The 27792-nt window shown below is 42.8% G+C and overlaps 1 protein-coding gene across 5 annotated transcripts in view; it reads right to left on the reverse strand.

Annotated features, from left to right (window-relative positions):
• Positions 1–27792, reverse strand: part of ENTPD6 (ectonucleoside triphosphate diphosphohydrolase 6) — a 480760-nt gene that overhangs the window by 167376 nt on the left and 285592 nt on the right. For all 5 annotated transcript variants that reach the window (XR_013596224.1, XM_078649068.1, XM_078649071.1 and 2 more), the window contains exon 12: positions 1619–1675. Coding sequence is in view for 4 of the 5 variants with exons in the window: in XM_078649068.1 (XP_078505194.1) it covers positions 1619–1675 (57 nt within the window). In the remaining variant the exon portion in view is untranslated. The remainder of the gene's footprint in view (positions 1–1618; positions 1676–27792) is intronic.

The raw sequence follows: 27792 nt of genomic DNA on the forward strand, positions 1-27792 counted from the left end.
AGAAGACCCCTCACTCACCAACCTAGTTGGTGACATGCTTCATCATCGGGGTCCCACCCCATAGGCCGAGTGCCTATAGGGTGTGCTGCGACACCTGACTACAGTGGAGCTGGTTAGTTTTCTTTTATGTGTTCAAATCTATCAACAAATGTAATTTTAAAAGGGGCCAACACTACTCACTGCAAGTAATTTATTCTTGAGTGCTTGAACCCTTGTTAAAATCAAGTGTGGCACCTGTGCCTAATTAGGTAGGCTTTGGTGTCAAAAAATAGTGTTAGAAAATATATAAAAATAGCAAAAGTGTGCTATGTGAATGTGAATCTTACAAAACTATAGGTTAAAAAGGTCTACATGTTTCAACCCATATATTTACTCAAGGGTTTTCGTCAGGACCGTGGTGTTTTCGAACTGGGTGGTCCGCTCTCGCTAAGGAGCGTCCTGCCCTAGTCCAAATAGGAAACCGCAAATTGCGATTTCGTGAAAAAAGTGCGTTATTCCTTTTATTTGGAAAAAACGCTCAAATGCGGAACTACCGCTTCATGGGCACCAGCGTTACCAAGACGACAAGAGTCCGTCCCTTGCAACTTCTGTTCGTCAGACCGAAAACCTACTTGGTTCCTGCTTGACGTGCCCCGTGGAATGATTCCGACTCTTGTCGTCTTGGTAACGCTGGTGCCCATGAAGCGGTAGTTCCGCATTTGAGCGTTTTTTCCAAATAAAAGGAATAACGCACTTTTTTCACGAAATCGCAATTTGCGGTTTCCTATTTGGACTAGGGCAGGACGCTCCTTAGCGAGAGCGGACCACCCAGTTCGAAAACACCACGGTCCTGACGAAAACCCTTGAGTAAATATATGGGTTGAAACATGTAGACCTTTTTAACCTATAGTTTTGTAAGATTCACATTCACATAGCACACTTTTGCTATTTTTATATATTTTCTAACACTATTTTTTGACACCAACGCCTACATAATTAGGCACAGGTGCCACACTTGATTTTAACAAGGGTTCAAGCACTCAAGAATAAATTACTTGCAGTGAGTAGTGTTGGCCCCTTTTAAAATTACATTTGTTGATAGATTTGAACACATAAAAGAAAACTAACCAGCTCCACTGTAGTCAGGTGTCGCAGCACACCCTATAGGCACTCGGCCTATGGGGTGGGACCCCGATGATGAAGCATGTCACCAACTAGGTTGGTGAGTGAGGGGTCTTCTATAAGGATATGCATTATCCAGCAACAGGTTGGGTCATATGCTGCTGATTAGAGCACATAAGCTCGCAATCAGAGAGATAACTCTCTGTCCACGAGGGGTTACTCCTCCATTGTTTTTTGTAAATCGCTTGGGGGACCAGGAGTTCCCACTTCACATAGTGTCGAAAAATACTTTTCCCTCACTCTCTCTTTTGTTATTAAGTTTGCATGTAAGACAGAGAACTGGGAATGGAGTTCTTTTGTGAGGAAAGAGATGCAACAAAGAATGAGAATCTATAAAAAGGTGATGATTCTGAGAATAAAATTGCATGTATGCTTCACCAACATTTTTTTTCCAAAACGGAAAGCGTGCAACAATAAACTTAAAGCTAAAAAGAGATTTATTACATTTCTAACTTACCATTCTTTGCTGCAATCAAGAAGTCTTCAACTGTAAGGCTTCCTCCTTTTTCTGCATCTAAAGAACGACATATACACTTTTCAAGAAAATAAAAATGAAATGTTTCTGTAACAAGTGCTTGTTATTTGAGCTGAGATCTGCTTAGAAACTGTATGCACGTAGGTGAGGATTTCCACAAAAGGTTCAGACTACTTATGTGGCCTGGGTGGAAAAGTCTCATGACCTCAGACATAGGTTTTAAACAAAGCATATATTACTTAAAGTAGGAACTTTGGTACTCAAAGTCCTTTCATGTGGGGTTCATCTACGTGGCCACTGAGAATCAAAATCCTGTTTTATTTGCAATTCCTCATACTAAAAAGTGCCCAAAGGTAACTAATGATCGTAAGAGGATAGTAGGCAGGATTCAGTGGAGTCTAACTAGTTACTCACCTCCCATCACTACAAAAATCTCAACTTATTGTCTGACCATGGTACTCTTTGAAAAAGATCTTCAAAGGAATTCAGCACCAAATTTGTTCTTACCCTACAAGCAAAATCACTTGCACCATGCTAAACATATATATAATCTCACAGATTCGGGTTTGCATACTATATGTTGCACTCATTCTCCCACAAAGCATTATGGTAGATGTAACTCTGTTTTCTCACATTTATTTTGAATTCATTGTTTCGACCTTCTCTAAGAGAGGATTCTTTCCATTTAAGAGTTCTCACATGCTACTAACATACGACTCTTGTAAAACACCAACAGAAGAGAGGTGCATGCTTTAGTGTCACACTTCTGATATCAAACATAATGCATTATGGCAGCTGCTATACAGTTTCCTCTTCAGTCCCAGTGTTTTGGACACAAGAGAGAAAGCGCCACTTATAGACAGGACATCAGGTGACTTTGTTGAAAAGATCCACCCATGGGGCACTCCACTTGTAAGAAAAATGCTTCTTTTTACATGATCACACACATTCTTTTTTTGACGGGTGCTACAAAATTTTTTTTATTTGTACCCTGCTAACCAGGCCCTAGTGCATGTGCACGGTCATCAAAATATGTGGAATGGCATGTATGTTTAATATTTTATATGCCTTGGCAGTGAAAAACCTCTAAAGTCGTTTTTCGTAGAGGGAAGGCACTGGTTTACAAAATTCCAAGTTATAAGTGCTAGATAGGGAATAGCGAGAAGGTTCAAGAACTCATGTTACTTAAATTACAACTTAATGGTAAAGTTAGATTTTATATTATTATTAAGGTACAGCAAACACTTTCCGAACGTTATTGGTCTCTGCCCAACACCAAAAGGCGCTTGTACCAGTGCCCAGATGTCACCTTGATACCCTTATGGTTCCCATGGTGTGAGATGTGGATTGCTCTCAAGCAGTGGATGAAGGGCTTTGGGTGTGGGGAGGTGTATTTTGTCCTTCAGGAGGATGGTCTGGGGCTGTGAGAAGCTGCTTGCATATCTGCAAAGGATGCCCGCCCTGTTACTGTCAGATGTTGCTCAGACATGGGCCTCCCTCCCCTTTGTCTTCCTGGTCGGGCTGGCTCCAAAACAGTGAAAGGGGGGCTGCCAGAGAACTAGTTTAGAGGGACCTGAAGGAGGGTTTGCCTATTACCATAACCATGCCTCTGGGTGGGCACAGGGAGCTCTGCACAAGGGAAGAAAGGTCCTGCTGTTTTTCTGCCAGGCAAACAGTAACTACTGCAAAAGTGGGTAGGTTTACCCTTGGGAAAGCTGTTCCCCTATTGGTTATGAAGGAGCCAGGAGTCACCTCCTGGTGGAGGTTATGATGTCACTTGGAGAACGGGACACTCAAGTGACTGACCCTATGACGACACTCTATACCAAACCACGCTAAGCTGAGAACATATACACCATCGACTGGTTGAGGGTCTCCGATACAATATACCTGAGACTCAGGTACTGAGACCTTTGTGGTTCATTCTCTCCCTCTTTTTGATTGATGTGGACTACAATCAACCCCTATTAATAATCCACTTTCACACACTACTGTTACTACGTAAGTAAACAGGCGTGCCTTTTGAGATGCTTACTTTATTTGATTTGCACTACTGACTTACAACTCGAAATATATCCACATGTTAAATTGGCTGCAAAACTACACTCTTTTTTAGTAGAGGGGTGACATAATTATAAGAAAATTTAAAGAAGTAGACTGTCATGAAGATTCTGTCATACCACCTAAGACAATTTTTAATAATATAGACAATGGGCGAATTTTGTACTGTGAACCAAATCATGTTCTAAAAAGTCAAATTTCACAACGTTGAATATCTGAGGTTGCATAGAATTTCTCACTTCCATCAACTCACTCTACCATATAGTACCAGAATGTAAAACTCTATGAACAATAATTTCTAAGCAGAAGACAGCAGTACACTGGTCACACTCCCACCAGAGATATCAGACAGGTGGACTACCTTGACCCATAAAAACACAGGTGCAGAAGCTTTCCTTATGTGAGGCGACGCAATAAAGAAAAAAAAGAAAAGTGAAAGGGTTAACTTTTTTAAACCATTCACTGATACACGGCGGTAGGGTCAGAGAAGAGAGGAAGATGATCTACAGAGCGCACTCAATCAACACCCTTTAGTGGGACACAGAACATACAACTCGCAGGACTGAATCGGTGATGCAGTGAGTATAACAGAATATAGATGGTCTATCCAGTTGTTTCTAGCACAACAGCATCTACGACCGCTATACAGCAACAACTTGGGGGCAAAGGCTAGGTGACCAAAGTTGCACTAACAGAAATATAAGAGTGTCTGAATTGTGAAACTGGGATCCTGATGAAACTTTAACAAAGATATGAGGTACTAGGTAACCTGAGGAGGGGCACCCAGCCCAAGGTTTCAGGTGTCCACTCAACACTTGCTACAAATTCACTCATATCAGAAAGGACATTTATGTGGAAGGACCTGATGTAGTCTCAATGAACAGAGAAGCAGTGGGTACTGCATACAACTTACAAGTTCCCCTAAAAAATAAGGGAGCAATCCTAAGTCAGGTGGAGCAGTAAACTTAGTGTTATACTTGGTTGAGAGCGATGAGTATGCTAGTACAGTCCTGCATGCTAAAACAGTGATGCTCATGAAGGTTCTCCCCTGCTCCTTTTCCATGATCTTTATGCAAACAACCGGCTCGGAAAAGAGAATTAAATACATAAGCAATTCAGACATTCAGTAGGTCTCCAGTAAAATTGAAAGATTAATTTGTAGAGAAATAATAATGTCTTTACACAAGTTGAGTTGACAAACTCATTTGTGAAACAGTTAGGCAAGAAGAAGTGGCACCATTCTGTTTTTATGAAGTAATGATGCTCCAACTGTCGGCACAACCCTGTTTGAGGTGGAAGGAGTGAACTAAATTGGACAAATTGAAGCTTGTGTTATAACTAGGTGTTCACATCTCTGGGAGAGTGGTGTGGGGAGCACTGAACATTTGGTCATTGTGTAATTGCTTTTTGCTCCGTGCATAAGCAGAGTCTTTCTGCTTTCCCTTTTCTTCCTACTATGACCTCCTAGTCGGCTCTGTAGGTTTTTATGTCCTACAGAGGCTATTGTATTAAAACTATAAAAGTTGAAAATTGTTTGCTGCAAGAGTTTCATGTTGCTAGCAGAAAAAGTTACTTAGCTTAGGAAACAATATCTGTGGTGGGATTTTCCAGCAGATTCTTCGCAGATTCCTCACAAGCTCTTTTAGGAAAAGGGATGGCATTAGAAACCTGTGTGCAAATGAGGTAGCCATCAGAAAACGTGTTACCAAAGGTAAGTATATTTTATTGTGATGGGACATAACTTTCTGTAAATTCCTCGCCATATGAAAATGCCCCAAAGCAGCACGTCCCTAGGAGGGGTACTGTAAGGAATTGTTTGTTTGGTAGACTGGGGAGTGAGCCCTGGTCAAGCAGCAAACACAATCCTGGTCAGGGTGTGGCACAAGCCAACCATAAATTAACCTGTGCTCAACCCTCTGGTAGCTTGGCACAGAGCAGTCAGACTTAACTTATGGCAATGTGTAACATATTTGTGCAACACTAAAAAGTGAAAACACCACACAAATAGGATCCCTAATCAAGTTAGAAAAATAGAACTGCCTTTAATAAATAGGACAAGACCTAAAAGAGATATTCATCTTTAAAGGTTTTAGTGAAAATAGCACTAAAAGGCAGAAAGCGCCAACTGTGGATATCTGGATGGGCTGAACCGGGACCAAGTCAAAATTCTAAATTTCAAGCCGACTATGATGGAGGGTGGGCAGGCTACAGGAATCCAGTTAGGCCTGCTGAACAGAGTACCTTAAATCCTGGTTTGCGGAGAGGCTGTGATGTGAGGGTCTGCGCCGTCATCGAGGATCCCGTTCACCGGGCTTGCGATGCATAGTCCAAAACTAAGAATGAAGGACCCAGTCGGAGTGATGGGTTGGTTTCGAAGATCTGTGAGACTGCGATGCGGAGTCTGGCGTCATCTTTTAGGCTGCAGTCAATGAGGGATGGGAGGTAGTGCAGCGGTGGTTCCGATAGGGCTGCGGCAGCAATGTGGGTCTATGCAACGCTTCCAGCCCAAGCAGAAACGGCGATGCATCGGTTCTGCTCAGGTTTGCACCGTGCAGCAGTGGAGAAAGGTCTATTCTACTGGATCTACAGAGGCTGGAAAAGCACTTTAAGCCCACTTTTCAAGGGTCCAGGACTGGTGTGGCACCATTTGGCAGGGTAGACTCAAAAATGGCAGATTCCAGGTGCAGCTACAAGGTTGTTGGAAGCCTGTTGTGCTCCTGAGGCTTCCGATCAGGAGGCCAGCCAACTAGCCCTCATAGTCACTCTGAGTTCAAGGGATTCTGGTCCAGTCCTTCTCTCCCAGGCAAGAGGGAAGCAGGCAGCAGATCAACACAGGAGAGCAACAGTCCTTCAGATCAGCAGTCCAGCAGAGTGGCAGTCCTTTCAGTAGCCACAGGTCCCGAAGTGTTTTTAAGAGTTGGGGTCTGAGGTTCAGTATTTATACCCAGTTGTGCCTTTGAAGTGAGGAGAAGCTTCTAGAGGCATGCCTTTGAAGTGCATAGGTGCCCTAACCTCCTGGCCGTGGCTCCAGACTAACTACAACGGATATGCAGCCCTTTGTGTGGAGGCAGGGCACAGCCTTTTTATGTGTAAGTGGGGTGGGGCCAAGCACCTCGCTCTCATCGTGCCAGTGATGGCTCAGCCAGTCACATCTAAGCTCCCTATTGAGTGTGGCTGTCTAGAAGGAATACACAAAGCCCAACTGTCAACTACACCCAGTCAAGTGCATAGAGGATGCTCACAATGTGTTTTCCCTCTGCGCATTGTGCCTGAAGTAGCACCCACTTCGGATGAAGCTCTGGCTGCCTAAAATGCTTTAGTGAAACCTTTGAAGTGATGACTCCTTTCTCTCAGCTTAGAAGTGAGGAAGGCATACAGAGTCAATTAGACATGATGTTTTTACTGCTAGGCTAGGTGTCACTCTGTAGTTTTGGTATTGAAGCTCTCTACATTATCACCAGTGATATTACACAAAGTCCCATTCAGTTTTTGTGCTTTCAGGTACAGGCAGAATAAGTGATTTGACGAGTATCATGTGATGTCGAGCTGACTTAAAAACTGGAACTCAGTCCAGCTTTGGCCATACCATCACATCCTCTTTCCTGCCTGGGGACTGAGCTGATATTTATCTATAATACTCCTAGTCAGCATTTTGTGTGTATGGAGATTGGGCCTGGAGGTGTCTGCTGCCCAGTCACTGAGAACAAAAGAAGATTCTGAGAGTAGCCTGTGTTTGTAAGGGGATATGGAAGATGACAAGCTGCAGCACAGATAATGTGCAGTTAAACACAGATTTTGTTTTTTTTCATTTTGAGAGACCATTAAAATGAATGGGAACACCTGCAGTGGAGCGCTGCCCTAAATCACAAGGAGAGGGCAAACAGTCCCAAAGCATCAATGTCAGGAAGGGAGGTTTGCGATTCATTCTCTTCATTCCTTGATGAGTCTGCCTCTACTTCCCTACCCCCACCTCCTTCTCACAAAGCAGAAACGGGACTTGTGAGCACTGGAGGGATGGGATCTGTGAACAATTCTGTGGGAGAATGCGGAGCAGCTGCTCAAATTCTAAAGGCTGCTGTGTGTGTAGGAGCATGGCTGGCGCTGCTCTGGGGCACTCTTTCTATTTAGATTGAATCACAATTTATTTTGTTTTGGTTTTACCTGAATATCAGAGGTAGGAAACCTCAAACACCTGTTTTTCCCACTTCTATACACAAAAATGTATGCCACAAGAGGAACTATGCCAGTGTGAAAAAGTGCCATAACCAAGATTTCAGAAGTGATGTGTAGTGTGGTTTAAAACTAAAAAAACAAAGAATACTTCACACTATTATATTACTTTTTTGTTGCAGAAAAATGATGTGTACAGTGGCTATGAATGAAGTACTGGACAATTCTGTGAGCTATCAATTGCTATGGTATCTAAACCTAGCACATTTAACCCAATATCATTACTTCTATACCTGCTCTTAAGCTGTAGATGGTTCGCCTGCATAGTTGCACATCACATCACTCGGTTGTGCTTACAGCTGAAAAAAATGTGCATGCAAACATTCTGCTGTTGCACATCGTAAAGAATAATTAGAGGGCACATTCAGATTCAGAGTAAAAAATGAAGGGTGTGTCTTTCACTTTTGTTATATATTTTTACTGCATGTAGTTGATGCATATTTTTAAATATATCATAGATACCCCTGACAAAGGTCCAGGAGTACCGAAATGCATTGGGTGAATTTTAATGTGATGGAGGAATCAAGTTTCAGCACATGCCTGTGAATAGGCCCGGATGGCAATTCTGGAGCAATTTATACACATGAAATAATGGAACTATGTACCTTTGACGTGACGGAAAAGGATTGTTATACTTTGGAAATAAATTGGATGAAGTTTCAAAACACTACTGATTACGTGGATTACTTGATCACAAAAGTGAATAAGGCTGTGCAACTCTTTTTGACTCGCAAACCGCTTGTCATACTCTTATGATGATTTCTACATATGAGCATTTGGAACGGAGCGCATTTTGAGTGACTACATGCCAAATGTGAGAAATATGAACATAAAGGATTGAATTCAAAGAGGGGTGTGCTTCAGGCCTATTATAATAAAAGGTCTACATAGCCAGGTCAATATGGCACTTTAAAACTCAATTCATAAAAATGGGTACGAAGTATCTAAGTGATGTATTAATCACTTGTGATTATGAGGTTTGAAAGGAAAGTACTACAGGTTGCGAGGAGGGGAAATCCTCCTTTCGGAACTAGGACCCTCACACACCCAGCAAGCTAGGTGTCATGCTTCATCATATGGGCCTGCTCCTCGTCGGGCTGGCGCTGCAACGCCCAACGGGCACCCTTAAAGGGACTCTTTTTCGGAGATCTGTTGTTCCTCGCCATAAGAGTGCCATGGGTGTGAGGGGCCTACGTGAGTGTAGTTGTGAACAGTGGTGATAAAACAGGTAAGGGAGACCTCTGTGATAAATGTATTCTGCAAGGGACCCCACCTGGTTAAAAGTGAATTGGGAGGGGTGACTTTTGTTTATAATGTGACAAAAACACGTCCCAGAGGTCAACATGTTTCTCGCCCTATACTGTCAAGGAGTGATCATTGGCGATTCTTCAGGACCGTGTGAAACAAAAAACTATCAAAACATGTGTGGCAAGGTGCAACGCTACCTACCACTAGTTCTTCCCTTGGAATATTACCCCTGGGAAAGAGGGATCAACCTGTAGTACAAAAAAGAGAAGAACATAACCGCCTAGTTACATTTTCACAGATTATGTTGGTGCTGTTGTGCATTCAAATAGCTAGTTTTAAATCACAATACTGATCATGCATAATATTGAGCAATCAGTGTGACATAAAACAAATGGTGACCCTTTCTTGTTGACACAGCACACAAGGGACAGGAACAAGTAAGGTGAGTATTGTATTAGGTGAGTATTGTGTAGATTCACCTAGTTAGGCTTTGTGTGCTGCCTCGTCAGTTGCAGCGGAGTCTAAAAAGACACAGTGAGTGGTGTCTCTATATAGTGGTGGAGGGAGACACATATAGAGATGTCAAGAGTTAGAGTCTTGATAATAGCCTTTTGTTTAGGACAAGTACAAGAATCAGCAACACGTGGAGCCTAACACAGCCTGGGTATGACCTCCATAGGTGCAGTCACATCCCATCGCATCCTATCCAAAATGCAAATCTATTTGAAGGAAACCAAGGCCACACACTATGAACCAAGGTAGGCAATGAGCCCATCACAACTCGCATGGGTACATGTAAGATCAATTGTGATAGTTGCTCATTATAAGCACCACAGTGGGGCTAGCCATGTCCAGGGTTAGCCCCCCCCAAAATGGTCTCATGGTAAGGGAAGCTACCGTTCCAAAGTCGGGTAAAAAGCAGGTAATGGCATCGTATCCCCAGTCACTCCACTCGTAAAAGGCGTAAAGGGTCGCCTATGATCAGTCATACTCACTCACCTGCTCCTAATGGGAGCTCCTTGGGCCGACCTGCCCCGCTCCGCTACATCCAGGACGGTAACTAAGCCCCAAAAGGTGGACGCATTATATTCTATACTTGGTGGACGCTGGGGTGCGCACGGGAGAAAGCAGAGTGGGAAAGCTGTGCTCATAATGCTATGTGAACACGGCGGCCATCTTGGAGTGGACTAAAAAGACATTGTTGTAATGTATGGTTTGTGTCTCGCATGTAATTTGCGATTGCGCTGATTGTATCATAAACAAAAAAGGGGGGTTGTTTGTGCTTTTTAGAGGGTGGAATTCCTCGGTGGTGTGGTTTTGCCAAATTAGTAATTGAAAATCGGAAAGGGGATGTTTTTTTTTTGTTGTTGGGGAAAGATCAGTTATTACCAATAGGCCCCGTGTTTATTATTGACCTGTGAGACTAAGGTAGTGTCCTGAGCAGATGTTTGCTGAATGCACATTCAATGATTACTGATGACAAGCCCTGGTAGTGGGGATCTGTCAACATAAACGACAAGATGAGTAAGACGGGTATCTGCAAGGTAGTCTATTCAAAGTTGATCAGTGGATTGATGCTATGTGACTGGCATCTACACTGATGTGGTCAAGATATTTTAAGTAAAGTCAATAATATCAAGCCCTGGTGGTGGGGGTCTGGCCACAAAATCGACACGATGAGTAAGGCGGGTATCTGCATGGTAGCCTAATTAAAGTTGATCAGTGAATCAATGCAATGTGACTGGCATCCACACTGACGTGGTGAAGGTATTGTAATAAAAGTCATGTGTCATTACTTAGATGTGGAATATAGTTGCTCCGGATGCCATGGGTGTGCCTTGTGATGACGGAGTCAAGGACAACCCAGGGTAATAGTCCAGGCTTGAAGCTACACCACCCGGTGGTTCTGGAAAGGGAAGTAATGAATCAGTGGTCCAGGGAGCCCCATGGAATATCATCATTAAGGCCAAAATTAGCAGTGTCTAAACGCTAGACCCATCTCTGTTCCATCCTAAAGAGTGCCATTGTTGTAATCTGTGGGTGTGCTTCTAATACCACCCAGCTCAAGCTCTGAGGAGAATGTTGATGTTCTGTAAAATGGGTGTAACGTTTCATGTTTGTTTTCTTGCAACAGATGTTACTTTTGTGCTGTTATTCTTGTTTTAACGGGCCTCATGGTCATGCCCACATATTGTTTTTCACAGGGACATATCAACAGGTATATGCAATGCATCGTGTTGCAATTGGTGTGTCTCATGATTTTCCATGTGAATCTGTCTGTAAGTATAAGTTCCTTAGTTGGTCTTGTCTGGGAGCATACGACACACAATCCGCAAGGAAATTGTCCTGTGATCGGTGGAAGATCCCATAAGCATCACTGGTTAGTTATGGATTCATGTTTGGGTCTTGTATGTATTAACATGTCATTTAGATTATTCGTTCTTTTGAAAGTAAATCTGGGTTTAGGAATATTGAGGTCCCCCATGTTTAGAATACCCCAATGTTTGTTCACAGCTCTCTTAAACAAATTTCAACTGGGTGTGTAGGTGGTCACACAAGTGAGGAGGTTGTCTGGTTCCTTGTTTCTGACCTCTAATAGGGTTTCTCGATGATTATTTCGGGCAAGTTTCATGCATTTCCGGACTTGATTCCTAGGGTACTCTCGTTTGCATAAGTTAATAGACAAAAGTTCAGCTTCGGTTTTGTAGTCATGTGCTGAGCTACAATTTCTCCTAATGCGTAAAAACTGGCTGAAAGGAAGATGGTCTCTTAAGGTCTTGGGATGGTAACTACTGCATAGTAATAATCTGTTCATATCAGTAGGTTTTTTGTAAAGGGTTGTGTCTATTTTTCGATCTTGTAGACTGATAGTCAGATCCAAGAACAGGATTTAAGTACTGGAGATCCTATTGGTGAATTTAAGAAATTGGGTTTTGGTGTTAATCCATTCACAATATTCAACACAAGTTTGAATGTCACCTCTCCAGAAGATGAGTATGTCATCTATGTATCTCTTCCACAGTCTCAGGTTAGCTCCGAAGGGGTTGCTGGCATGCTGTATGGTTTCTTGCTCAAATGCTGCCAGGTAGAGGCAAGCCACGCTGGGAGCAAAGGTACTCCCCATCGAAGTACCCTGAGACTGGTGGAAGATTTGTGTATTGAATTCAAAAAAGTTTTCTGTAAGTGCTAAAGTAGCACATTGCATGATAAAGGGTATGGGAGTAGATTACACCCATTCAGTCCCCATCAGAGCTGTTTCTAATGCAGTCAGTGTCCCTCTCTGCAGTATATTAGTGTAAAGTTGTTTAAAATCCAAGGTGACTAGTAAGTCAATGTCAGTGGAGTCTCCCAGACCATCAATGATACGTAAGATATCCGTAGTGTTCCTTACATATGAAGGGGTTTGTTTGACCAATGGTTGGAAGTAGTGGTCACAGAGTTTGGAAAGAGGTTTTAAAAGCAAACCAATCCCCGATACGATTGGCCTCCCTGGGAATGGGGTAGTCCCCTTGTGTATTTTTGTTTGGTTGCTTAGTAATTAAGAACTCTGCCTCTTTTTTGCTCACCCATCCGTTGCTTTCTGCTTCGAAAACTATGGAGGCAATTTCTGTTGCCAACCTTGTAGTTGGATTAACTGTTATAGGTGTGTAAAATTTCCTATTCTCAAATTGGCGTAAGCATTCGGTGTCATAATCCTCAGTGGATTAAAACTCAACACACACAGGTTGCAATGGCCGACCTGAGACATGTTTAAAGTGCTACTTTAGTGGGTGGAACAATCAGTGCTGCAGGCCCACTAGTGATACAAAAGAGAATGATGGCCCACTAGTAGCATATCATTTACAGGCCCTCTGTACAGGTAGTCCTACTTAACTAGGGACATACACATAAATTAAATATGTCAATTGGGTATGAGCCACTCTAACATGTTTTAAGGATAGAGCACAAGCAGTTTAGCACTGGTTAGCAGTGTTAAAGTGCGCAGAGTCCTATGGCCAGCAAAAAAAGAAGTCAGCGAAAAACAGGAGATCTAAAGGCAAAATGTTATGGGGAGAACCACGCCAAGGATGCCAGGCCTAACAGATACCGATTAGAACAGTTACTCAAGGAAGTCTTGCAACACGTCAGGTAAAGTACTCATCACTGTGAGCTTGCAAAATGAGGAAGTATCATTTGGCAAAAGTATGCACAGATTTCAAAGTGGCTGAGGGATTTGTTGGATGAGATACTGAAACTGAGTTGATGATTAGAGGCAAAACAGGAACTGACATCAGCACACAGAATAGTGCTAATATACTTAGTGAGGACACATTGGAAACCAAAGTTGTGGGAGCTGCCAACTTGCAGAGTTGGGGAGTCACTGGTGAGAAAATCTTTTTTGTACCAGTAAGAAGCCTGGAAGAATTATTCATAAGAAGAGAAATCTGCACGAAGTAAATCTTTCAGAACGTTTTGCATTATTGTTTTGTATCATCTATCTGTGCTAGAATGGGTGACATAACTCAATTTGTTTACCAAACATATATAAAGCACACATTTTTAAAAAGTTGTTTTCCGACTGGTTCAAGCTAGCCAATGAAAACAGTAAAATAGGATGCTATTACTAAGTTCATACTCCAGGAGTGGTGATCGTGTCCACAGTACATCTATCCTAAGCCTGTGGACCTTGCACATGGCAATCCCGAACACCCATCTATTATGGATGCAGAGTTTAACAGTCTTTAGACCCAACAAACCATCTGTTTTCAATGATGATCTCTGATAAGTAGGTACATAGGAATATTACATTAAAATATCTCTCCTAGTGGTCTCAATCCATGGCACTGCATATGAAATATCTGCAGGCAATTATAGAATTTGTCTGAATTTAGGGTTTCAAATTATGTCTAGATCTGCTGTAGCCCTTTACAGTTTCCCATACATAAGGTGCTTGGTGATTTAGTCTCCTAAGCAACAATCACAGCTGTTTGCAGTCACTGTGTTTCACAAGCTAATCTAACTAAGATAGGCTGTAACAACAGTAGTCATGGTTGATATTCATCAGGCTAGACAATGGATTGAGGACTGCAGCTGTTTAGTGCCATAATAGGTCTTCTGCAAACTGGTTAACTAAGTATGAGACACTGCTTATTCGGCATATGGATCCATGTTCTGATGATCTCAAATGGAGGGACTGTGAAAGAATGTATGAGCCTCTGTTCATAGATGGGTTCTTGAATAGCTTTTTAACTTATGTTCCATGGTAATGAAAGTACAAGTAGCATGTTTAGGTCAGGATATAGGGTATTTTGTGTCACTTTTCTGAAGCACTGAAATGTCATTGTATGGCACTTTCATCTACACAACATGTGACTTGTGTTAGAAGTTGTGCCTAGATAATGCTCAAATCTAATCATGGGTATCCGTGAAAGATAAATCCACCACTTGTGGTTAGTGGTGAATGTTATCTTTTACAGTTAGGTTTTTTGTATTTCAGAAACAAATTCCTGCTTGGGAAGTTTGCCTTTGAAAACAACAGCAGTTCACCAAACATGTAGTGTCTTCAAAGTAACCACTGTGATGTTGATTCCTGTGAAGGCACATACGTCAATACTAGTCTGGTGAGGATATCTAAATCTGGCAGGCAGTTGTCCATCAGGGTGGTGGATGTAATGTCCTTCGTCTCCATGATGGACAGGTGGGCTGCCCACCAAACTCTACATCTGCCCCATAATACTGAATCTCTGAATGAAGAAGCTTTTAACAGAAGGAAACATTCACAGAACTAATAATAAACTGGATCTAAGAATTTTTGGCTAAAAAGGTTTACACTGGAGGGTCAAATGGATCAAGTCTCACATCATCCACAGAATATCATCATTGTAAGAGAATGTGCCAACTGTTAACATCTTGGTAACTGTCTGACTTTAAGAGGAAGATATTATTCAGTGTTATCTCAGAGATTTGAAGGCAGATTGACCAAGCACAAGCTTAATCAACTCGCTAGTCAGAAGATTTTTATTTTCATATGAGCAAGAATCCAAAACAGGATCACCTTATATAGTTAAATAGGCACCTAATTTAGGCTACCACTTTAAGATTTCAAATTGTGTTGATTTAATGAAATGCCCCAAAACACTCATACAGGAGACCTTCTTGGTAAGTGAAGATACCAGTGCATAGTGCCTCTTCTCTAGCTTGCATGCTACCCATTTCTTGTCAGACACACATCCCTTGTTCTCCATGCTCTCCCATTAGTAGGCATGTGCCTCTTTTGCCTGCCCTGTGTGTTATTTACCTCCTGATATTTATATAGTTCAGGTGCGGACTGGCAGAGAGTTATCTTATTATTATGTAGTCCTGTTATCATTTGACCACAAGTTTCTATTGGCACTCCCAGCAGAATGTTTGTTTTAGAGAAACCCAGAACAAACACAGATGATTGTACCCTTTTCACACTCACGGAGAAAAAATGGTAAGAAAAAAATAATCCAGAACCGTTTTTGCCTGGTAGCTTGGTTGGTGGCATTTTTCCCACTGACCATATACCAGAAGCTGTTTTCATTGCCTTTGATGAGAATGCATCACTTCCGCCCCATCTCGCTCCTCCCTTTTCCTGCTAAAGTCATCGAGAAGATCGTCAACAGACAGCTGGCCGCCTTCCTCGAGACAAACGGATCCCTCGACCCCTCGCAGTCCGGCTTCAGAGTCAACCACAGCACCGAGACCGCCCTCATTGCAGCCACCGACGACATCCGGACCCTGCTCGACAAGGGGGAAACAGTGGCCCTCATCCTCTTGTACCTGTCTGCTGCGTTCGACACTGTCTGCCACCGCACCCTAGTCCAGCGCCTCAGCAACATCGGTATCCAAGAGAAGGCACTGGAGTGGATCATCTCGTTCCTCGCCGGAAGAACACAAAGAGTCCGCCTCCCCCCGTTTCGCTCCTAGGCCACCAAAGTCATCTGCGGCGTTCCGCAAAAATCTTCACTCAGCCCCACCCTCTTCAACGTCTACATGAGACCTATTGCAGCCATCGCACGCCAGCACAACCTCAACATCATCTCTTACGCCGACGACACCCAGCTGATCCTCTCCCTCAGCAGAGACCCCGACACCGCCAGGACCTGCCTAAAAGAAGGGATGAAAGACGTCGCCGAGTGGATGAAGGACAGCCGCCTGAAACTGAACTCGGACAAGACGGAAGTCCTCATCCTGGGATCCTCGCCCTCCGCCTGGGACGACTCCTGGTGGCCCCCAGCCCTGGGCACCGCACCCAAGCCAACCGACCACGCACGCAACCTGGGCTTCATCCTGGACTCCTCCCTCTCGATGACCAGACAAGTCAACGCAGTCTCCTCATCGTGCTTCAACACCCTGCGTATGCTTCGCAAGATCTTCCGCTGGATCCCGACCGAGACCAGGAAGACAGTCACCCAGGCACTCGTCACCAGCCGACTGGACTACGGAAACGCCCTCTACGCCGGAACCACAGCCAAGCTACAGAAAAGACTCCAGCGCATCCAGAACGCCTCCGCCCGACTCATCCTGGATGTCCCCCGACGCAGCCACATCTCCAGCCACCTGAGGAACCTGCACTGGCTCCCCGTCAACAAGAGGATCACGTTCCGGCTCCTCACCCACGCACACAAGTCTCTCCACGACCTGGGCCCCAAGTACCTCAACGACCGCATGACCTTCTACACGCCCACCCGCCAGCTACGGTCCACCAGCCTCGCCCTCGCCACCGTACCACGCATCCGAAGAGCTACCGCCGGAGGAAGATCCTTCTCTTACCTGGCTGCCAAGACATGGAACTCCCTCCCCATCCACCTTCGGCTGACCCAGGACCATCTCTCCTTCAGGAGACAACTCAAGACCTGGCTGTTCGAGCAGTAGCATACCCCTTCCCCTAAGCGCCTTGAGACCCTCCCGGGTGAGTAGTGCGCTATACAAATGGTATGATTGATTGATTGATCACTAGAGCCATACAGTAGACGGGGAGGGGGCAAATGAAGCCTTCACACTCCGGCTTATGAACTGGCCAGTGTTCCTAATTCATGGAAAGGTTCTATTCTGTCCCAAATCTATAAAAAGGGAGACCGGACCAAATGAGAAAACTACAGCCTCATTGCTCTCCTAGGCATCGAGGCTGGAGCATATACCAGGATTCGCCTAAATGATTTCCAATGCTGGGCCACAGACAACTAAATATTAGCTTTCTATCAAACAGGTTTCAGACAGAACAGCAGTACCACTGATAATATATGTGCAGTGATTCACATGGCATACAAGGCAATCCACATTTGTGTCCCCCCTTTAATTGCTTGCTTTGTGGACTACTCTGCAGCGTTCAAACGCAGAATTCTGTTATCCAAACTGTCAAATTGGGACATATAGTCATCTATCAAAAATCTCACTCAACACAAACACTGGGGTCAGGATTTGCAGTGGACTGGACAATTGAGTCACAGATCCCATGGATGCCAACACCTGGCTGAAACATTGAGGCGTGCTAGCCCCTTTTCATTTTTTTGTACACTACTGACATTACAGAAGCACTAACTCAAGCACCTACATGTCCCCCGGCACAGACACTCAAAAATCCAGATCCTTCAGTATCCAAATGACCCAGTACTCCAGAATCAGACCAAGACAGGCTTTCAGAGAGCTTTAAGATGCACTGAACATTTATAACCAACAGAACAAAATCACTGTAAATGAGTTGAAAACAAAGATTATGATCTTCGGAAAAGTTGAAAAGAATGAAGAAAACAATAGTTCCTTAGGCCGAGAAAACTGGAATATTATCCATTATATAACTACCTCAGAATTTAGTGTCTGACAATGGCTCTTGAAGATACTACTTCTCCTGCTTAAATAAAAAACTTCTGCTGTGACCCCTCCTCTTTGCGGAATAATTAAAAACCTCATCAGCCAACAGTATCTTAAAGGTAATTAGGGTTAAGTTTTGCCATCCTTCTTCTGTGGGTCACCCGTTTTTCCTACAAAAATTGCAAAATGAAAAATCTTCAAGAAAGTTGGATAAGTTACTTACCAGTAATCCTAGTTCTCTTCCACGGGTATCCTTATTAAAGTCATAAGCACTGAATATTCCTTACCATGAGCGGGGACCACGGAAGTAATGAAAAAAATAATAATAATTATATATATATATATATATATATATATATATATATATATATATATATATATATATATATATAGTTAGGATTGTTTTCCATAGGGAAATCGCAACATTCTATTGGGAATAACTTTGGCGCCGGTTGAGGAATCTTCCTGAAATTTTCCTTAACTTTGCCTCGCGGCGCTCCGGTCCTTCCCTGAAAGTTTGGGGGGGATTCGTCAAGCGGGGGCCGAGATAAAAGGGGGGTCCCAAAACGTGCTTTCCCCATGTTAATTTCCATAGGGCGGTTGGACTCACTTTTAGCACGAACGGCTGAATGGTTATCCAACAAACTTGGCAAAATTGTAGGGACTGGTGGCCCAATGTGCCTTTGCTATGTCTCAAGATATGTGCTCCAGTGGTTTTTACGAAAATTAACTTTGAAAAATATATATTGGGCTACATTGGGCTATATATATGTTAGAGCCCAAATGTAGCCCAATGTAGCCCAAAGATGGCCACCAGAGACAAAAAAAACCCACAAATGTAGCCCAAATATCAGCCACATGTAGCCCAACTATAGCCCAATGACAGAATGTCCCAGAGTGTTCTAAAGAACAACTAGAGCGCTGACAGTCTTACTTATGACAAAAGTATGGCACACCTGAAGTCATCTTGATTGGAATAAAGTGTTAACACTTAAAACATTTAATTTGCAAAGGAACAAAATGAGGGGGTTCATTTTGCCATAGAAATTATGATTAGTGCTGAAGAAAGAAAAATTAGGGCACATTTTGAGTGACTTCTCAAATCCTCTTATATTTCATTAAAAAAATTCTGATATGCAGTCTCCCAAGATGGCCACCAGAGAAAAAAGAGCCTGTGCTTAAAAACTCTGTTAGCAAAGCAGGCATTTGATATTTAAAAAACGTTTTAATATATAAAAACGTTATCCGCTAATAGAATTAGCATTTAAAAAACCTTGCGAATTCAATGAAAAAACCATAGGTTTCAGGCCTTATATAGTTAGGAATTAGCATTTAAAAAACCTTGCGAATTCACTGAAAAAACCATAGGTTTCAGGCCTTATATAGTTAGGAATTAGCATTTAAAAAACCTTTGAAATTCACTGAAAAAAACATAGGTTTCAGGCCTTATATAGTTAGGAATTAGCATTTACAAAACCTTGCAAATTCACTGAAAAAAACCATAGGTTTCAGGCCTTATATAGTTAGGAATTAGCATTTAAAAAAACCTTTGAAATTCACTGAAAAAACCATAGGTTTCAGGAGTTATATAGTTAGGAATTAGCTTTTAAAAAAACCTTTGAAATTCACTCCAAAAACTATAAGTTTTAGTGGTGTTATAGTTAGCTGGACATTTTACTCATACAAAACCATTGAAATTGCTCCTATATAGTTAGTTGTACTAACTATATTTCACGCACCCGCAATCCACTGCTGATGAGGTCACATATTAAATCATTCATGACATGGTCAGTGACATCACTGATGACATCTCAAATAACATCACTGATTTGGTTTTTTCAGTGAATATATATATATATATATATATATATATATATATATATATTAAACACACACTGGGATGGCGTGCTTCTGCCTCTTGGAACGGCGGGCTCCCGACGGGGTTCGCCAACCCCTGAATATAAACACACTCCTGGTTAGCACTCCTAGTCCACGAGAAAAACCAGAGTCAGGGCCCCAATGTAGTAACGGTGCTTTCAGATTTTATTGGCAAGAATAAACAACTTGCCAATAAAATCTGAAAGCACAGTTACTACATTGGGGCCCTGACTCTGGTTTTTCTCGTGGACTAGGAGTGCTAACCAGGAGTGTGTATGTATGTATGTATGTATGTATGTATGTATGTATGTATATATATATATATATATATATATATATATATATATATATATATATACACATATATATATACACATATATACATATATATATATACACATATATATATACATATATATATATATATATATATATATATATGTTTGCAGGCATTTATTTCAAGGAGTGTGGGGCACACCTGACGCGTTTCGTTTGTCTCTGCAAACTTCTTCAGAGGTTTAGTCCCCGATGAATGAGCACTGTTCGTGGGCCACTGGCGGTCTGTTTTTGAACAAGTCCGGCCCTCTAGTGGACAACCAAGTTGTTAATTTAGTGCGGCATGATGGTCCTCGTAGTCCACGTATTCAGTGCTCCCAACGGCCTGATGATAATTTTTGCCACATCAAACACTGTCTTGCTGAGAGATTTGGTCCCCAGTCGCGTAGCTCCTTGCAGTTGGACAGTACCACAAACTGCATTTGAACCCATACCAGGCTCCGGTGTGTGGCGGGAGCCACTATACCCAAAAGTTTGTTTGACCGAGTATTCCTAGTAGGTCCGTGGCAGGGAAACGTGGCGCTCTCACTGGTGGTGCGTACTCCTGCGATCGGACCTGATACACTCATATATACATACATTTATCACCCACAACACCTACTTTCTATCTTTTATCCAAAGTACATAAGAACAGAACTGACCCCCCTGGACGCCCTATTATTTCCTTTAAGAACAGTCTACTAGAGAACACAACTATCTTCGTGGACCACTTTCTGTTCCCCTACGTAAAATACCTCAGCTCTTATCTAAGAGACACCAAGGATGTTCTACAGAAAATTCAGAATTTACATTTGGAGAACGAGTACTGGATGGTCTGCCTTGATGTGGAAATTCTTTACACCAGTATAAGACACAGTGACTGTTTAAGAGCATATTAACACTTCCTGAAAACAAGCAGTGTACATTTGTTGGAACACACTTGCATGATTCTCCAAATGATTGAGATTTGTCTCATTGAGAATGTATTTATGTTCAATGAGGGCACTTCCATGGGCACTTGCTTCGCCCCCAGCTATGCCAAGCTTATGGTAGGCTGTTGGGAGAAGCAAGTGCTGTGGGGTGATGATATGGAACCATGGACCAGCAAAATTCACCTTTGGCTAAGGTTTATTAATGATGTGTTCTTGGTTTGGAAAGGCAGAGAATGTGATCTGATTGATTTTGTGAACAAACCGCACTGTAATAACATCAATTTAAAGTTTACTATGCAACACAGCCAGGAAACTATTGATGTTTTAGATATCAGGCTGACAATAAGTTACGGCAAACTATCCACAGATGTCTACAGGAAACAGGCTGCAGGCAATTCGATCCTCCATGCCTACAGCTGCCATCTCCCTAATTTTAGATGGAGTATCCCCTACGGGGAACTCCTCAGAGGAAAGCGGAACTGTAGCTCTGAAACATCCTATGAAAAAACAAAAAATTACATTCTGAAGAGATTCAAGAGCAGAGGGTACTCTACCAAAATGTTTCATAGAGGGGTGACTAAGGCAGACACCATTAACTGTAATGAGGCTCTTTTTCAACCACTAAAACCCAGAGGCGGGGCGACAGAAGATGACAACCCAATGCGTTTCATAACCACCTTTAATACACAACTAGCCGGCCTTAGGCAGATATTGAGAAAAAGGTGACACATTCTTACCCAAGATCCAGTGTTAGAAAAGAAACTAGGAGGGGGTACCATCAATTACCTACAGAAATAATCAGTTAAGGATATACTTAAAATCCCTCAAGAGGAAATGACTTGAGCAGGGCGGTGGCATTCACAAGTGCAATAAATGCAAGGCCTATAGTCACATTAGAATGTCAGCCATATGACACTACAGAGGTCTAGGAAACAGTGGAAAAACCCCAGATCAATAAACTGCGGGACTGATTTTGTGGTGTATGTTATTACATGCCCCTGTGAGATGTGGTACATTGGGTCATTGGCTCTTTTGATACATTTTTTTGCTTCCTTTGGGCCAGCTCATGCCCTGAAGCTAAAACTAACAGTGGATTTTTTCTGCTAGTTTTTAGGACGACAGGCTTATTATACTTAGAAACTGAGCTATTTCCTAGTAGGGGCCACTAGAAGGTCCTGATGAGTAAGCAGTAGGGGACTGCTTACGAAACATGTAGACCAGGTAGTAGCTATTTGCTCTACCTCAAAACCCCCTTCTTAACGTCCCCAGCTAGGGAAGTGAATAAATTGTTTTTTTCCACTAGCCAGAGGATTTTTAGCTTTTTTAATTCCCACACATTATTAGGTCCCTACACTTCACTGACACCACCCACCTTGCACTATCACATAGCCTTGTCACATTATCAGTGCTCCCGCGTAGTTCGTCAGGTCGTAGCACGCCCCGCCCCGTAGAGGGACGGGAAGACCCCAATGATGAAGCATGACACTATTGGATTTTTTTAGTGTGTGAGGGGTATTTTAACAAGCACATTGTGCTCTCATCTTTACCACCTTAAGAGAGAGTTAATTATTTCACTACCCACAAAAACAAAAATATAAAAATTTAAATCACTACACATTGATAGAATCTCTTTGTTTATGCATATCGGATTGGAGGGTGATTCTGTCAATACCTCTTCACTTCCTCTATTGTTTTGGAATTACTGGCAGCGTGCAGCTGCGGAAGTCAACAAGGATTCATTTCTCCACACCACTTTGTGATTCTGCACTCCACGGTATCTAACACAGGGAAGATAGAGGGATTCCCGTTTTTCTGGCATAAAAATGGCCGACCTAGGCCTCGCATTTACCGAGGATGAGATTTCTAATCTAATGGCCACTCTAGGAACTTTTGAAGGATTGAACTCCGGGTGCCCCACCACAAAAAATAGTGACTGGGATGAACTGGAGGAACTGAGGAGAACCCAAATTAAAACTGCCATCCATGGGCTACTAATGTCAGAGTACCTGAAGGTTAATACTGCTCCAGCGGGTCTTGTGGTTCGGAATGAACCATTTATATTTCTGAAGGACAAAACTTTCAAAGTTGACTGGTCTCAAATTTCGTGGAGATGTACACGAGATTGGATCGTTTTGATCGTTAAGACGGCAAGTAGACTAGCAAGTGATTTGAAAGTAGAGATACAAGCAATTGAAATACGTCTCAAAAACTATGAATCCCCAGCCAATCTAAAGAAATATCTTGATGAGTTAAATAAAACACTGAATGATTTTGAAACAACCCTCAAAGAAAGCAAATATGAGAAACTCAAAAAAGACACCAGTAGGTGGAGTAAAGAGAGGATCTACCCCTACATTAAAGACAATTACAAACCATCGAGTGATAACGTTTCTAATGATGATTCATCAGATGCTGGATCTAACAGCTCCAATTCAAGTGGCAACAAAAGCCCAAGGTACCAGGGCACACGAAGAAATTTTCGACGACCCAATCATCGTGGCATGCGGGGATGGAACAGCTACCCTCAGCAAATGATGTATCCTCCACAACAATATGGCCCACCGCCTTTTCAACATCCTAATGGCCCTTTCCCACCATGGGGATACCAACAAGACTATGGGTATTTTGAAAAATTCGGCTCCTTTTTTAGGGGCACGCCGAGGACAGAACAAGGGGAGGAACCGGAGAGGCAACTCCGTACACTGGGACACCGAAGAAGAAGGAACCCCGAGAATGTCAACCAGGAGTATGACAGGGGCATCGAAGAACCAGAAATGAGTCTAGTTGTAAACCTGACGGGTACGGAGCTATCTGATTCACAGAAAAGAGTACTAGAAAAAGGCCTAGGATATGTCCCTACTGCCAACATGGACAAGTTCCACCTGTGTAAAGAAATCCAGGAATTCATAAGGAGAATCAAACTGCAGGTCTTTTTCAAAGATAAAAAGGACAACTACGATCAAGGTGACACAGGGCTCAAGCCACGATCCACCTTCACCCCCATGAACAACACACTCCCCATCGAACTTCTGACCTTCGAAAAGGCGGTTATGAAGGATCTCGAAGCCCTTGACCCAATGCAGAAACGAGTCTTCCAAAATGTTTCAAACGAAGAACGACAAGCACTTTGTGAATTAAGCAACAACAGAGAAGTGGTCATAAAACCAGCGGATAAGGGGGGGGCAACTGTGTTACTGAACAGAGAACAATATGACAGAGAGTGCACGAGGTTACTCCAAGACAAAAGAAACTACGAGATCCTACCGACAAACCCCACGGAGAGAATAACAATTAAAATCAAAACAATGGTAGAAGAGGCATTGTCCTATAACTGGATCACCAACAAAGAAGGGGAGTTTCTATGTCAAAAGAACCCTAGAACCCCCTACTTATACATCTTACCAAAGATTCATAAGGACCTGGAGAACCCCCCGGGCAGACCCATCGTATCGGGGATTGGGTCGGTCCTTGAACCAGTCTCTAGATTTGCGGACGCATTTCTAAGACCCATGGTACAAAGAACATCGACTTACCTTAGAGACACCAAGGATGTGCTAAATTTACTCGAGGAAGTGTCATTTGATCCTAACACACAGCTGTTAATCAGCTGTGATGTAGAAAGTTTGTACACCAGCTTGCCCCACAATGAAACGCTGGCAATTATCGAAGATGTTCTCTTCGCAGATGACTGGGAGTACCAAACCCCACGAAATGTAGTGATGGAGTGCTGTTCATTGGCACTAAAGGAGAACTTTTTTGAACACAACGGCACCCTATACCTTCAAAAACATGGGACCAGCATGGGAAGCACATTTGCTCCTAGCATAGCTGGTCTCTATGTTCACCACCTTGAGGAATCAAAGATACTGAATACCAGCAACCCATTCCGAACAAAGATCTTGACCTGAAAGAGGTACATCGATGATATCCTCATCATCTGGGATGGAGATGACAAGACTGCCCAGCAGTTCCTCACGTGGCTAAACTATCAAGACGAGTTCCTCAAATTCACCAGTGTCACTACCAATAACAACCTGGTATTTCTTGACTTGAATATTTTTCCCAAACATGGCAGACTAATGACAACGACACACTTTAAGAGCACCTCAAAGAACTGCCTTTTGATGTACCAAAGCTTCCACCCTAGACATCTGAGGGACAATCTACCCTACGGACAGTTTCTGCGACTTCGTAGGAACTGCACTGAAATTGACAATTTCAAATCTCAGTCCAACGATCTACGGAAGAAGCTACAAAAGAGGAACTACCCTCAAAGGATCATCGATCAAGCATACAAAAGAGCCAGGAACAACTGCAGAGAGAGCCTCCTTGAAGAAAAAGTGAAAAAAGTGGAAGTACAGAGACCAATATGTATCACTACATATAACACTAGCTCGGATCAAGTTACCAAGATCATTAATAAGAATTGGAGGATTCTCAATAGTGGAGGTCTCGATATTCCGAAACCCATGTTTTCTCACAAAAGAGCTCAGAGTGTAAGAGACATACTGGTACACACCAGACCAAAGGAGGTCAATACCCCAGGTAACTCCAGCTTTGTACAAGGACACTACCCATGTGGTGGATGCAAGGTATGCTGCCTCACCAAAAAAAGCAAAAAACTGACCTTCAAGAATGGGACTACATGGGAGCAGAGAAGCTTCAGCAACTGCAACAGTTCCAATGTCGTCTACTTGATTACCTGCCCTTGCAATCTCGAGTACATTGGCATGACAAGCAGGGCTGTAAAGATAAGAATAGGCGAGCACAAAAGTACAATCAAGTGCAAGAAGTCAAGCACGAAATTAACCAACCACTTCCTAGAAAGTGGGCACAAACCTGAGGACATAGCCTGGACAGTGATCGAACAGATTGATAACGAGAAATACCTACTGGAAAAAGAACAAAGATGGGTTTTTCGTGTCCAGTCTAACAAACATGGGTTGAACGATGAAATACCGTGGGGTCAGTTGTAGACCAACCCACTCCCCATTGATAGGCACAATCCCCCGTGGGCCATACACACAACCTCCGTTCACCCTCAAGAGCCCATTGATGGACATCAATGTCTGTAATTTACCTCACCACCGCCAATTAGACCACAAAGTGAAAATGAACATCTTTGCATATAATTCAAACAGCTGCCAAGTCTATCTTTCCCACAGCGTAAGTTCGCAACACGGGTTAAACACCCATAAATATAATTTTCTCTTTTATATTTGCAGTAGCACTCAGCACCTTGATAATAGCCGCTACTGAGAGCCTTCACCTTTTAGACATCAAATAATTTTCCATCGAACCTGCAACATAGTCTGGTTTAATGCCACCACGAACTATCAATAGTGACAACCTAGAATCAAAAGCAGCCCGCTGTATCCTTTCAATGGTCCTTGTGTGAGTCATCCCAAAATATCAGTACCAGGGTCCGATAATAACAACAAACGAGTAGGACCATTGAGCATATTTTATAAATAATAATAACTAATTCATCAGGGAAATTTGGGCAGAAAGTTTTTTGACAAACTAAATAGATACTGAAGAAAGACTTCCGTGTATGCACACCCTTGGTTCCATCGGTGGCGGCCATTTTAGGTCAGCGCGCTAGTCTTGCAACCAGACAACTAACGCGACACCAGCGCTCAGTGGAGCTTAAATGATTACTCGTCTCCAGACGCGAGCACTCTTCAGAGCGGCAGCACGGGTAGGAGTAAGGCAATACCCTTATGCGGATATTGTGAGTAACAGACTTTGCCAAAGGTCTCTAAACACCTGGCCCAAGAGACAGGGGATAATATGTACGTGTGTGTGTGTGTTTTGACGCTAAGGGCGTGGTTTCTTTCTTACAGATTACCGCGGTGAATACCTACCGACTGTCAGCTCATGGGGCATATCCTATGCGCCTCAGCAGTATGTATGTCAATCTATCTAACAATCTGGGTGTGCCTTATGGGGATTTTAATGACTGTTTCTAACACTATTACTGGTATTGAAATCCTGTGCGGTACCGATGTGTGCATCGAGTTATGAATGTGTGTGTGAGTTGTGATGAACCCGCCCTAATTACGTGGGGCAACATAATGTTCGGCCAAAAAAAACGAACGTTCAGGGGATGGCAGATTGAACCATCACTCTGACCATAAAGTCTTAAATATATTCTTTATGAAATGGGCAAAACATGAATGACAAGTGGGACTTGTGGCGCTATTAATATGTTGTGCCTAGAGACAAATTACAGTTACAATTGGTAAAGATTTGTGCTTTCCTCTCTCCCCTTTTTCTCCCTTTTTCTTTACAGAGACCAATTTAGGTCATCTCTTTTGATACATTTTTTTGCTTCCTTTGGGCCAGCTCATGCCCTGAAGCTAAAACTAACAGTGGATTTTTACTGCTAGTTTTTAGGACGACAGGCTTATTATACTTAGAAACTGAGCTATTTCCTAGTAGGGGCCACTAGAAGGTCCTGATGAGTAAGCAGTAGGGGACTGCTTACGAAACATGTAGACCAGGTAGTAGCTATTTGCTCTACCTCAAAACCCCCTTCTTAACGTCCCCAGCTAGGGAAGTGAATACATTGTTTTTTTCCACTAGCCAGAGGATTTTTAGCTTTTTTAATTCCCACACATTATTAGGTCCCTACACTTCACTGACACCACCCACCTTGCACTATCACATAGCCTT

This window comes from Lissotriton helveticus, chromosome 6, assembly GCF_964261635.1.
Source record: "Lissotriton helveticus chromosome 6, aLisHel1.1, whole genome shotgun sequence".
NCBI lineage: Eukaryota > Metazoa > Chordata > Amphibia > Caudata > Salamandridae > Lissotriton > Lissotriton helveticus.